Source organism: Lolium rigidum, chromosome 6 (genome assembly GCF_022539505.1).
Source record: "Lolium rigidum isolate FL_2022 chromosome 6, APGP_CSIRO_Lrig_0.1, whole genome shotgun sequence".
Classification (NCBI taxonomy): domain Eukaryota; kingdom Viridiplantae; phylum Streptophyta; class Magnoliopsida; order Poales; family Poaceae; genus Lolium; species Lolium rigidum.
The window spans coordinates 139,424,232-139,436,869 of NC_061513.1; the positions used below are offsets into that span (position 1 = coordinate 139,424,232).

The 12,638-nt window shown below is 52.2% G+C and overlaps 1 protein-coding gene across 1 annotated transcript; it reads right to left on the minus strand.

Annotated features, from left to right (window-relative positions):
- Positions 1–3,097: 3,097 nt before the first annotated feature.
- Positions 3,098–7,186, minus strand: LOC124661888 (aspartic proteinase NANA, chloroplast-like). Its single transcript, XM_047199778.1, has 2 exons — positions 6,642–7,186; positions 3,098–4,245 (listed from the first exon to the last, which is right to left on the minus strand). Exons 1-2 carry the CDS (start codon positions 7,184–7,186, stop codon positions 3,366–3,368), a joined length of 1,425 nt encoding a protein of 474 aa, XP_047055734.1. The 3' UTR covers positions 3,098–3,365.
- Between the last annotated feature and the right edge of the window lie 5,452 nt (positions 7,187–12,638).

Genomic DNA, 12,638 nt, shown 5'->3' on the forward strand with positions numbered 1-12,638 from the left:
GCCCGGCCACAGCCCCGGCCTCGGCCACGGCGGCGGTGGCGGCGCCCCTTCCATCGAACGACGAGGGGGAGGAGAGGGTTTCCACAGTGGCGTTCCATGGGAGGTGATGAAGCGTCGGTGGAGGAAGCCGGGCGGCACGGCTACTTGGCCGGGGCCTGATGCTCTCCGTCGGTAGCCATGGAGGATTCGGTGGAGCGGTGGCGGTCTCCGCCCCCGGTGACGGTTCGGCGGTGGTACGCATGATCCGCGCCGCCGTCTTCTTCCCTGGTGATCCGGCAGGAGGGACTGGCGACGTGGGGCTGCTGGTCTTGCTTTGTTTTTGGTGGCGGTCCTCGGGTTTCTCGCAAGCGAAGATGAAGATCTACCGGAGGTCAGTTTGCTTTGATCCGGTCGGAGAGATGAGTTCCGGAAAGCTCCGTCGGCGAATGGAACAAGTGCATATTTTGCACTGCGGTTTGCCGGATCGGGTGGTATTCGGTCGCGCGCACCCATGTTTTTATTCCGACCGTTTGGTTCCGGAGGGAGCGCCACGAAGCTATATTCGTGTTGACATCCGGTGACTTTTTGGTCCATGGTGAAGTCAGAAGAAGGAATATCATGAAGGCCGGATTGGTGGACTGACTAAAGGAGGTTCGAGTCAACGTGATGTTGAGGGATCTGCTTGGCGTTCCGGGCTTGCAGCAGTGGTATGCATGTGGGGGCGACAGCACAGGGGAAGTTCGGAGTCTTACCTCTCAGGGTGAAAACCCAAGGTCTGGCCTTAACTGGTTGTGCCTGGCAATGTTCTTGTTGGAGGCATTGTTTTGAGAGTGGGGACTATCTTCAGGGAGAAATCCTAAGACCTTTGGTCGGGCGACGACGGCGCTGGTGCACTGTTTCCTTCTTGGAGGCTTCGCTTTTGGAGAGTCTGTACTTCAGGTGTTGTCATGGTGGTGGTTGTATTGCTGTTGCTAGGTCTAGAAGGCTGTAGCGGGAATTTTATTTCTTAGTTTTCTTTTCTCTTTTTTGGCTATGTGCATCTGTACTGCCATTAGGATGGGGCGTTGTTGCAGAGGCTAAGTGTAATTGGTATAATTTTGATATTAATATATTTCCTTTATCGAAAAAAATGTAACATGAACACACAGCAGGATCGTCCGTGTTCCAGGTCACACGACAAACCATCGTCTGGCCACGTTCCGTGGTGCCAACATGGTACTGCACCGTATTAGGAGTTGCTACGTGCTGTGGAATAAAGTGACAATGGCCGCGGAGATATCAACAAGAACAGTCGAGAGGAAGAAAAAATCCCCCTCGCGTCGTCCCCCTCCAGGCGACGCAGGGGGCGAACCCTAGCGCCTCTCCGCCGCCACCCACCCTCCCTCCCTCTCCGCCTCGTCGCCCCCGGAGGCCGCCGCCGGCAAAGGTCGCGCGGCGCCGGTGATGGGGGCGGCGAGGTCTTCTGGTCTCGCGGCCACAGCAGGATGGAGGTCAGTGCTGCGTCGAGGCTTCCCCGCCGCTCCCCCGCGCCCCTCCCCTAGGCCGCGCCATGCCGCCTGGCCTACGCCTCTGCCAGCGGTCGCTCTGCTGCGTGCGTCCCCGTGCAGCTCCGGTGCCTCCCCCGTCGTGGTGACGGGCTACGGCTTGGGATCTGGCTGGATTTCGCCCACAGTTGGAAGGATCCTTGCAGATCGGCGCTCCGTCCTTCCCGTCGCGGTGGCGGGTGTCGGGCCTGGATCTGGCCAAGGAAGGCAAACACCGGCTAGTATGGCTTTGCCTATTTGGTGGGTCTTGCGGTGGTGGAGTTAGGTAGGGGGCGGCGTGGATGGGTCTGTGTCGCCGGTGGCTCAGTAGGGACTGGGCCTTGGCTGCAGGGGCAGGGCCCCCGGGCAGTTTCGTGGCGCTGCTCTAGGCGGGTGCGTTCGCTGGTGCCTGCCGACGGCTTGCTGCGGTCGCGCGTGGGCGATGTGGTGGTGGCTTAGGTAGCACCTGTCTCTCACCGCCGCCTCTCCATGTGCTTGGTGGGGCGCTGTGCTTTGCCGCGGACGACGGGGGCTGGTCCGGGGTGGCATGGATGGTGTCGTACGTGCTTCGGCTGCTGTGGTAGGCTGGCGGTGTGTGGCTCGTGTCGGCGTTGTGTTCGACGTTGGTGACCCGGGGTCAGGGTCACCGCGTTCCCTTGAGCTGGCAATACCTGTTGCGGTGTTGTCGGCGGTGTCGGCTCTGCTTCCCCTCCGCGGTCTCATGGTGGTGGCCGACTTCGGGTTCCCGGTGGGACATCGGCGAAAGCCGTGCAAGGCCTTGGCCTTTGCGGGACGACGACGTCTTCCATGCCGTTTTCCTTCTTGGAGGCGCCACCAATTGCCCCTCCTTTCCCGTAGCTGGATCACGCCCCCATGCTCGACTTGCGCGCTTCTCCGATGGGACAAGGTTCTCCTCATGGTCTTTAGGCACACCCGCTTTACCTTCCTTGTGCTCGTCGCCGCCGTTGTCTCCCCGACTTCTTTAACACGGTGCTCTGCCCGGTTTGGCGGCCGCCTAGCTAGATACCCAGGGGTGGTTTCTTTGGCTGGTGTCATGCCGCGGGCGAGGCCGATGATTTCTTCCTTATGCCGTGGGACCAATGTGTCGTTGGATAACTGTCAAGGCTGTGTCTTTTGGGGTGCCGCTCTCCTCCTTGGAGGCGTCTCCGTCAAGCCCTCCCCTTTAGTAGCTCGAGGCACGAAGACAACTACGATCTGTCGGTCATGGGTGCGCTTTGCTTTGGCATGGGAGATTTGTTGGTTCGGGACATTCTTGGCGTCGTGCCCTTGCAACAGTGGAGGCGATCCCTCCGACGAGCTCATGCTCTCTGCCTAGTATAGCTAGTGTAGTGTAGCTTGTTTTTCTTCCTCTCTGTTGCTCCTTTTGCAGTCATTTGTAAGCTGATAACCCCTGTTTTTCTTCCTCTCTGTTGCTCCTTTTGCAGTCATTTGTAAGCTGATAACCCAGCGACTCTTTGTTTTTCTTTATGGTGTTTCTATCGTTGTACTCTTTGCCGGTTGATGGCTTTGTTTATTCAAAGCTGGGCTTTCGAGCCTTGTTTAAAAATAAAGTGACAACGGATGCACAAATCGGTATCAAGTTAACAAGGAGCTCTGGACTATACATATTCACCAAAATGGAACATCACATGGATGAATGGAGAAAAAAAAAGGACGGAAGACTGATTACAGCTTATGATTTCTGCAAGGCGCATTTCTCATTGCAGCATTAGTGTAGATCTGAACAGGGGGCAAAAACAAACAATAATCAGATTTCAGAGAGACCACCACCACCACCACAATGAAAAAAAAACACAACGAGTGGTTGTTTGAACGATCGGCGCCGCCGCGCGCGGCAATCGATCAGTGCGTGCACCGTGATCGTTTGAATCGGAGCCGCCGGTTCTTGAGGTCGAACTCCCACAGGTGCTCCTGCTGCAGGATGTTGCCGATGACGGAGATCCCGGGCCAGGGCCCCTCCTGCACGCCGATGCACTTCACCCCTGGCGCCGCGTCGATCACGTAGCTCTTCCCCGGCGGCTCCAGCCGGGCCGAGCCGGCGAAGTGCACGGCCATCTTCGGCAGGTCCACGTCAGCGTCCCTGCCCGTGGAGGGCGAGGTCCAGTTGTAGCAGTACTCGAAGGGGTCCATGATGACCCTCGGCAGGCCCGCGAGCCTCTTGTCCAGCGCGGCCACCACGGCGCGGTAGGCGGGTTTCGCGAGGACGGTGAGGCTGGTGCCGGAGTCGAGGATAACGCCGCCGCCCGCGTCGACGTCCCAGACGGCGCGCGGGATTTTGAGGAACTCGCCGTTGACGGAGATGGCCTTGATGGAGACGTCGTAGAAGGGTCGCATCCGGGCGTCGAGCACCAGCGGCGTCTCCCGCGCGCGTGGCTTGGCGGCGCGCGGGCATGAGGAGGAGGAGGAGGTGCGGGAGGAGACGGCGGGGTTGGGTCCGAAGGTGAGGTAGCTGGTGGCGTTGCGCGGGGCGAGGTGGTCGACGAGGCAGTAGGAGAAGCGTCCGGCGAAGCGTGAGGCGGCGTGGGAGGCGAAGGAGATGTCGCTGTAGCCGAGGCTGAGGACGCCGTCGGAGGCGTCGAAGCTGGGCCCGCTGTAGGAGGTGGAGCAGCCCAGCACGAGGCCCTTGAGCTTGGCCTTGCTCGGCGCCGCCGCCGGCCCCGACAGCGCGATCGTCGCCGACTCCGTGCCCACCGTGCCCAGCGCCGCCGAACCGTCCTTGTACCTGTAAGATGCGCGGCAGTTAATTAGTTAAGCGATTGATCGTGCATGGCACATGGCGCGATTCGAGGATCTCTATTGCTAGTACCTCGGTTTCGGTTAGTACGTGCTGAACTAAAAAAAAATGCTACTCTCGCAGATTACAGACAGCTGGTTGCATGTACGTACGTACTCTCGTCAAAACATCTCCTGAATACCAGGTTTGACCAATCGCCGAGAATAGGCTTGCAAGCAAATGCAATTCCTCTTGGTGCACAATCATTAAGCATGTGGAAAGGGCAATGCCTTTCCCCATGAACTGCATTGCAAAAAAACCAACAAGTGGACCTCACAGAAGCGGTAGACCCGCCTTTATTTTCTGGGTGCGACTCTTGGTCGAACGAGAGTTAACTTAGTTGACAGTTAAATGATGTTATTTTTATGACTGCTTTGTATAGTTAAAAATCTCAGCTACAACTAGATTTACAAGCCTATTCGCACAAAAAAAAATCTAGTTTCTACCTGAGTTGGAAGTAAAATCTCAATTAGAGCCTCACTTACAATTCACTACTTGCAACTCATAGAACACAAAAATTGCGATGAAAATCCCTTGATTTTGGATTTGACTAGGCAGTGCTAGCAAATCTGTTATGGTGTTTGCTCCCGTACAACCCCCTCACGACAAACTCAAACACATCACAGAATAAGATCGTTTCGTACCCCCTCGTAACTAAGCTTATAAATGGGTGTGAGACGATCTTACCCCTTGGTGAGTTTGAGTTTAGGTTTAGGGTGGAGTGGTTATACACTTATACTGGAGCAAAGCCTCTTCTGTTATTTTATTTTTTTGGCAAATGCGTGCCAACCGAGACCAGACTGCGCGTATGTTCGTTTGAGCTGGAGGATCAGCTAATTTACTCCAGTCAAAACAGGTAGGGTCAAAGTCTCCCGGAGAATACTCTATACCCGTATCCTAGAGCTGATAGAGCATTTGACTTTTGACGGTGGATTGGATAGGCAAATCCCTGTAGAAAACATAGTTTCTCTGTAGGAGGCGTAGGAGGCAGTGAGGAAAGGTAGCAAAACCGAGAACAGGCGTCATGGTTCAGAAAGACAATGGTTCGGCACGCCATGTATACCCTTTTTACAAGGTGGGCAGGCAGCAGAACGTGATTAGCAGTACAAGTACCATTGGAGCAAACAAAAACAAAAAGAACAGTCTACAAGTTGCATGTTCGCCATGGACGCCCATAGCCCCAAACGCACTCCATGTCCACGAGATCAATTTTGTTACCGTACCATTTGCCAATGCGGCCTGCGTTGCTTGGGGATGTCTCTTATACGAATAGCGTAATGAGAAACATCGCGATGGGTGAGGATTTGTTTTGGTGCCCCCTTTCCTACGGAATACGTCGAGTGTCCTGACACGGACGCTGATGGAGTACAACCCAATCCACCGCTGCACATGGCGAAACCCAAGCAAAGTCGAGTAATAGTATACTGCAACTGGCTGCTACCGCCGCGTCCGGCCGTGTGCCGTTCTGGGACGTCGTAGATGGCCGTACTTGCCCTTAAACAACGGTTGCCAGGGGTGGATATGAAGAACACCCCGGCACCGTGCACATGCCGCAACAGCCCACAGATTAAGGGTCCAAAACTAGATAAGCTGTCCTGCGCTGCTGGGATCCAATGCATATGCGCGCATGTGGTGTGATCAGTCCATCTCGTAGCTCCGGGCGACATCGGCGCCGCCGAGGGAGTTTTTGTGTGTGTGTTCATCATCATCGTCATCGCCTGAGTGACGATGGCGCGCGATGTCAGTGCGTGTGTCGTGATAACCAATCCGCGGGCGTAGACGCATTAACTATGCTCCCCGAGAAAGCGACGATCGTGCATCGCTGAATTAGCAGCAGCGGCAAATCGATCCGGGATTGGAATGGAAAAGAGGAAGCTCAATCAGGAACACCTCCGTCAGACGAGAAGGGACACCGTCGACCCACACGGCCCGGCTAATCATCAATGCCACTGCCACTGCCAGCACCGGTGTGGCGAGGCAGGCCGGAGCAGAGGGCTGCGTCGTGCATCAATGGCATGACACCGCATTAAATCATCGGACGGGCGGGCGGCCCCCCTCCGGCATTGCAAATTGTAGTCGCCCTCGCGCTGCTGCTGCTGCCCCTGCGAGATCCGGCTCGGTCTCGCCCACCAACCAGCCTACTAATGGCGGCTCCTGCCTCCTCGCATGTCATCAATGCGAGGGCCAATTAACGCCGTCCCGCCCAGATCGACTCAGCCATGGCCAATTAAACAAGTGAGCAGGGATTTAGCACTGCTGCTGCTCCGCTAATTGCTAGCACTAGGAGGAGTACAGTGCTGGGGAGAGAGTTGGGGAATGGTGGAGGGAGAGGGTGGCAGACTGACCGGTAGTCGTAGGCGCAGGCGGTGCCGGGCGTGGGGCAGGTGGCGAGGGAGAAGGGGAGCGACTTGACGCAGGTGTCCGACGCGCACGAGATGGGCGCCCACGTCCTCGACCTCTCCGGCCGGAACGCGCGCCCCGTCCCCGTCCCCGCCGCCGCCGCCAAGGCCGACGAGTTGCGGCACTTGACCCAGGTCAGGTCGCTGCCGGTGTCGGCCACCAGCAGGAACGGCTGCGCGGGGGTGCCCACGCGGAACCGCACGAAGTACTGCCCGATGCCCGTGTACGCGCCCGACCCCAGCGGCATCGCGAACGCCGCCGCCCGCGACCCCGCCGCCGTCTCGCGCGTCCGCCGCCGCTCCGATAGCCGTAGGCGCGCGGCGATGGTGGACAGCCGGTACCGGTCGTGGAACGCCTGCTGGGCGAGGGAGCTCGACCCCAGGCGGAACAGGTCGAACTGCGCCGACTTGCTCGCGCGGGCGCCGCTTGCGACCGCGAAGAGAGCGGCCGCGGCGACCGCGAGCAGAAGTATCAGGCGGCGGGCCGCCATTGCCGACGGCGCCGGCCGCTCCCTGATCCGCGCCTCCGCAGCTAGCTAGCCCACCAACGCGCCGCGATGTGTGGCCGGCCGACCGGCGACCGTATGCGCCGAATGCGCGAGCGCGCGCGCGTCTCTCCCGGCTAAGTAAGCCAAGCCCAGCCGCCTGCCTGCCGCTGCGAGCGCCGCGGCGGTGCTCCCTGGTTCCGGTGTTTTTGTCTGAGCTCGCGTTTTCGGGCCGCGTGTATCTATGTGTGTGCCGCAGCTTTGGAGTGCGTATTTATCTTGCTATCTTGCGTGGAGGAGGCAGCTTAGTTTAGTTTTAGTATTACTGCAGCATTAGTTTTTGTTCAGGGTGGTGGTGGCCGGGCGGCACCCTGCTGCTACCGCGCTTGGCATGTTGGCTCGTGGTGCTGCGACGCGACGCGACGCGACGCGCTTCTGTGCGGTTGCGGTTGCGGTTGCGCTTGTGCTATGTGCGCGCCGCGCTGGCCACTGCTCCGCCCGCCCGCCCGCGCGGGTCAAAGTTTTCCGGGAAGTACCTTGACTGCACGGTTGGGTCCCGGGGACCTGTTCATTGCTGCTGTTCAAAATGCTAGCTACAATGGGGAAACAATAATTTAACCCGTTTGTCTCCAAAACCTTACACTTGGTTAGGCACCTTTGGTCCCGGCCGTATCCTGGGCCGGAATCCAAGGCATGGCCACGTCGCCATGTAAACGCCACAGCGTACGGCACCCATAGGTCCCGGCTCGTAAAGATCCAAAGGTCTCAGCTCGTCTCCCAAACCACGACTAAAGGGTTTGCGCCATGCGGCGCCTGCGACACCCCCTTTAATCCCGGCGCGTATTCCCAACCGGGACCTAAGGTCAAACGGTACATTTCCGCGGAGGCTGATCGCGCGTCGCCATCACTGGCCACATCGAAATCGAGCGTCGACGGCATGGAATCCGAGCCGCCGGCGCTCCGGCGGCCAGCCGCTGTTTATCTTCCTCTTCCAATTGCTTTATAAGCTCCATCATTTTTCACCATTGCCACACACACACACTTTCTCCATCCGGCCTCCTCTCTCCTCATCCACCATTGCAAAAGCTAGCGTTCTCCCCTCTTCGTCGATGGAACACCTCGTGCGCGACACGGCTCTTCAGACACGGGTGTACCACCTCAAGGCCGTGTACCACCTCAAGGCCGAAGGGATGGCGTTGAAGGTCACGGTCACGCCCCGTGCAAGAATGGTGGAGAAGTGGATCCGAGGCATGAAGAGGGACTTTCTCAACGCCGCAACGATCAAGTGCGTCGGGTTGGACTGCGAGTTCACCGAACCTCGCGTGCCTAATCAGCGCGCCACCGTCCTTCAACTCTCGGTGGCGTCCGAGACGTTGGTGTTCCAGATTATTCATGCTGATGGAGTGCCACAAGTGCTCAAGGATTTTTTATTGGACGCTAAGATCAGATTCTGCGGCACCGCTATCAGCAATGATGTGAAAAAGCTAGATCACTACGGCATTCACATCACTTCTGCGTACGACCTCCAGAAGGTAGTCCCGAACCCCACCACCAAGCCCACTCCAAGTCTATATGATTTGGCAAACTATACCATTGGGACAAACCTTGAGCAAAAGAAGAAGTACAACCACAAGAACAAGATGGACGTCGCCGCGCAAGAAAAAGAAGATAAGCTTATTTTTGGATGGGCCAATTAAACATTAAGCTACGAGCACGTGCACTATGCAGCACTAGACGCTCGCCTGGGCTTCGAGATTGCTAGGAAGCATTGGATGCTAGCTGGCTACTAGGTGATTATCTCAATATTTAGAGATGATGAGTAGTGGTGGTCTTCTATATTTGTATGGACTATGAATCGATCGTTTCAATATATATATGTGTGTCTTTCATATATATGAACTATGTGTCTTTCAATATATATGAACTATATATGTGTCTTTTAACATATATGAACTCTATGTGTCTTTCATATATATGAACTATGTGTCTTTCATATATATGAACTCTATGTGTCTTTCGTATACATGAACTATGTGTCTTTCAATATATATGAACTATATATGTGTCTTTCAAAATATATGAACTTTATGTGTCTTTCATATATATGAACTATGTGTCTTTCATATATATGAAAGGAGATACCGGGGCCATGGCCAACCCCGAGATGAGCGTCATATGCAGCGCGTTCTACCCCGACATGGAGAACATAATATTAAATGAATAAATACATGCATATATATGAATAATGCATATACCCGATTTACAGATTTCAAGATACTAATTATTTGGCCATATTATATGAATAATGCATATATTATTTGATAAAAAATGAATAAATACATAATTATTTCATATTCAAATCACTCACATTTTTCTAATAATAAATCATATATTATTTGTCCAATTCCGATTTACAGATTTCAAGATACTAATTATTTGGCCATGTTATATGAATAATGCATATATTATTTGATAATAATAATAATAATAAAAATGGTTAAATACATAATTATTTCATATTCAAATCAATCATATTTTTCTAATAATAAATCATATATTATTTGTCCAATTATGGTTTATAGATTTCAAGATACTATTTTTTTGGCCATATTATATGAATAATGCATATATTATTTGATAATAATACTAATAAATGAATAAAAACATAATTATTTCATATTCAAATCACTCACATTTTTCGAATAATAAATCATATATTATTTGTCCAATTCTGGTTTACAGATTTCAAGATTGTTTTTTGTTTCAAAAAATACATAAATGTGACACAGTGGTATAAGTGTTGGAGATATGCCCAAGAGGCAATAATGAAATGGTTATTATAATATATCTTTGTGTTTATGATAATGTTTGCATACCATGCTATAATTGTATTAACCGAAACATTGATACATGTGTGTTATGTAAACAACAAGGAGTCCCTAGTAAGCCTCTTGTATAACTAGCTTGTTGATTAATAGATGATGATAGTTTCATGATCATGAACATTGGATGTTATTAATATTAAGGTTATGTCATTATGTGAATGATGTAATGGACACACCAAATTAAGCATAGCATAAAGATCACGTCATTAAGTTCATTTGCTATAAGCTTTCGATACAAAGTTACCTAGTCCTTTCGACCATGAGATCATATAAATCACTTATGTCGGAAGGGTACTTTGATTACATCAAACGCCACTGCGTAAATGGGTGGTTATAAAGGTGGGATTAGGTATTCGGAAAGTATGAGTTGAGGCATATGGATCAACAGTGGGATTTGTCCATCCCGATGATGGGTAGATATACTCTGGGCCCTCTCGGTGGAATGTCGTCTAATTAGCTTGCAAGCATATGAATGGTTCATAAGAGATGACATATCACGGTACGAGTAAAGAGTACTTGTCAGGAGATGAGGTTGAACAAGGTATAGAGATACCGATGATCAAACCTCGGACAAGTAAAATATCGCGTGACAAAGGGAATCGGTATCGTATGTAAATGGTTCATTCGATCACTAAGTCATCGTTGAATATGTGGGAGCCATTATGGATCTCCAGATCCCGCTATTGGTTATTGGTCGGAGAGAAGTCTCAACCATGTCTGCATAGTTCGCGAACCGTAGGGTGACACACTTAAGGTTTGATGTCGTTTTAAGTAGATATGGAATATGGAATGGAGCTCGAATGTTGTTCGGAGTCTCGAATAGGATCCGAGACATCACGAGGAGGTTCGGAATGGTCCGGAGAATAAGATTCATATATGGGAAGTCATTTTCCAGGGTTCGGAAAAGGTCCGATGTTTTGACCGGAGCTTCTAGAAGGTTTTGGAAGGACCGAAATAGTCCGGAATATTATGGAAGGTTCCGGAAGTGTCCGGGACGACCCGGGATGTCTAAGGAAGTCCGGAGGGTTCCATAATAGGTGCAACCACGTTGCCTTAAGGGAAAAGGAGTCTTTCCTTAATGCAATTTCGGAATTGGCAAAAGAGTCCGAGTAGGACTAGGTTTTCGAACCGGAAACCTATCGGAACTCAGTCAAACTTGGGGGCAGGTTTTGGACGACTCCAAGGGGCTTGGCCACCTATTTAAAGAGGCCAAGGGGCACCCCAAGGGCACCTCAAGTCGCAGCCCTAGCTCCCCAAGTCGCAGCACCACCCTGCGCCCAAACCCTAGCTACTCCCTCCTCTTCCTTCTTCTCCCGCAGCGCTTGCGGCGAAGCCCTGCCGGAGATCTCCACCACCACCGTCACCACGCCGTCGTGATGCTGGGATTCCGAGGAGGATATACTACTTCCGCTGCCCGATGGAACGGGGAGGAGGACATCGTCTTCATCAACACCGTACGTGTGACCGAGTACGGAGGTGCTGCCCGTTTGTGGCACCGTCAAGATCTTCTACGCGCTTTTGCAAGCGGCAAGTGATCGACTACATCCACCACGAGATCTAATCTCGTTAGGCTTTGGAAATCTTCAAGGGTTAGTCTCGTGATCCCCTCGTTGCTACCGTCTTCTAGATTAGATCTTGGCTTGTGTTTCGTTCTTGCGGTAGGAAATTTTTGTTTTCTATGCTACGAATCCCATCAGTGGTATCAGAGCCGTGTCTATGCATAGATTGGTTGCACGAGTAGAACACAATGGTTTTGTGGGCGTTGATGCTTTGTTGTCTTTAGTTCGTGTACTTTGCATCTTGCGGCATGGTGGGATGAAGCGGCTCGGGCTAACTTTACATGACCGCGTTCATGAGACTTGCTCCACGCTCGACATGCAACTTGTATTGCATAAGTGGCTTCGCAGGTGTCTGTCTCTCCCACCATAGTGAAGATTCAATTTACTCTTTCTATTGACAATACTAGTATCACCGTTGTGGTTCATGTTCGTAGGTAGATTGGATCTTACTCGAAAATCCTAAACCACGTAAAATATGCAGACCATATTAGAGGCGTCTAACTTGTTTTTGCAGGGTTTGGTGATGTGATATGGCCATAATGTGATGATGAATATGTATGAGATGATCATTATTGTATTGTGGCAACCGGCAGGAGCCTTATGGTTGTCTTTATATTTCATGTTGTAGTATTATTTCAAAGTACTTGTAATAGTTGCTACACACGGTGAACAACCATGAAGACGGCGCCATGGACCTTGACGCTACGCCAACGATGATGGAGATCATGCCAGTTGATGATGGAGATCATGTCCGTGCTTTGGAGATGAAGATCAAGGGCGCAAAGACTAAAGGGTCATATCATATCACATTATGAATTGCATGTGATGTTAATCCTTTATGCATCTTATTTTGCTTAGATCGCGACGGTAGCATTATAAGATGATCCCTCACATTAATATCAAGATAATAAAGTGTTCTCCCCTACAGTTCGTCGTTTCGAAGCATCTCGTGATGATCGGATGTGATAGACTCTATGTTCACATACAACGGGTGTAAGCCATGTTTACACACGC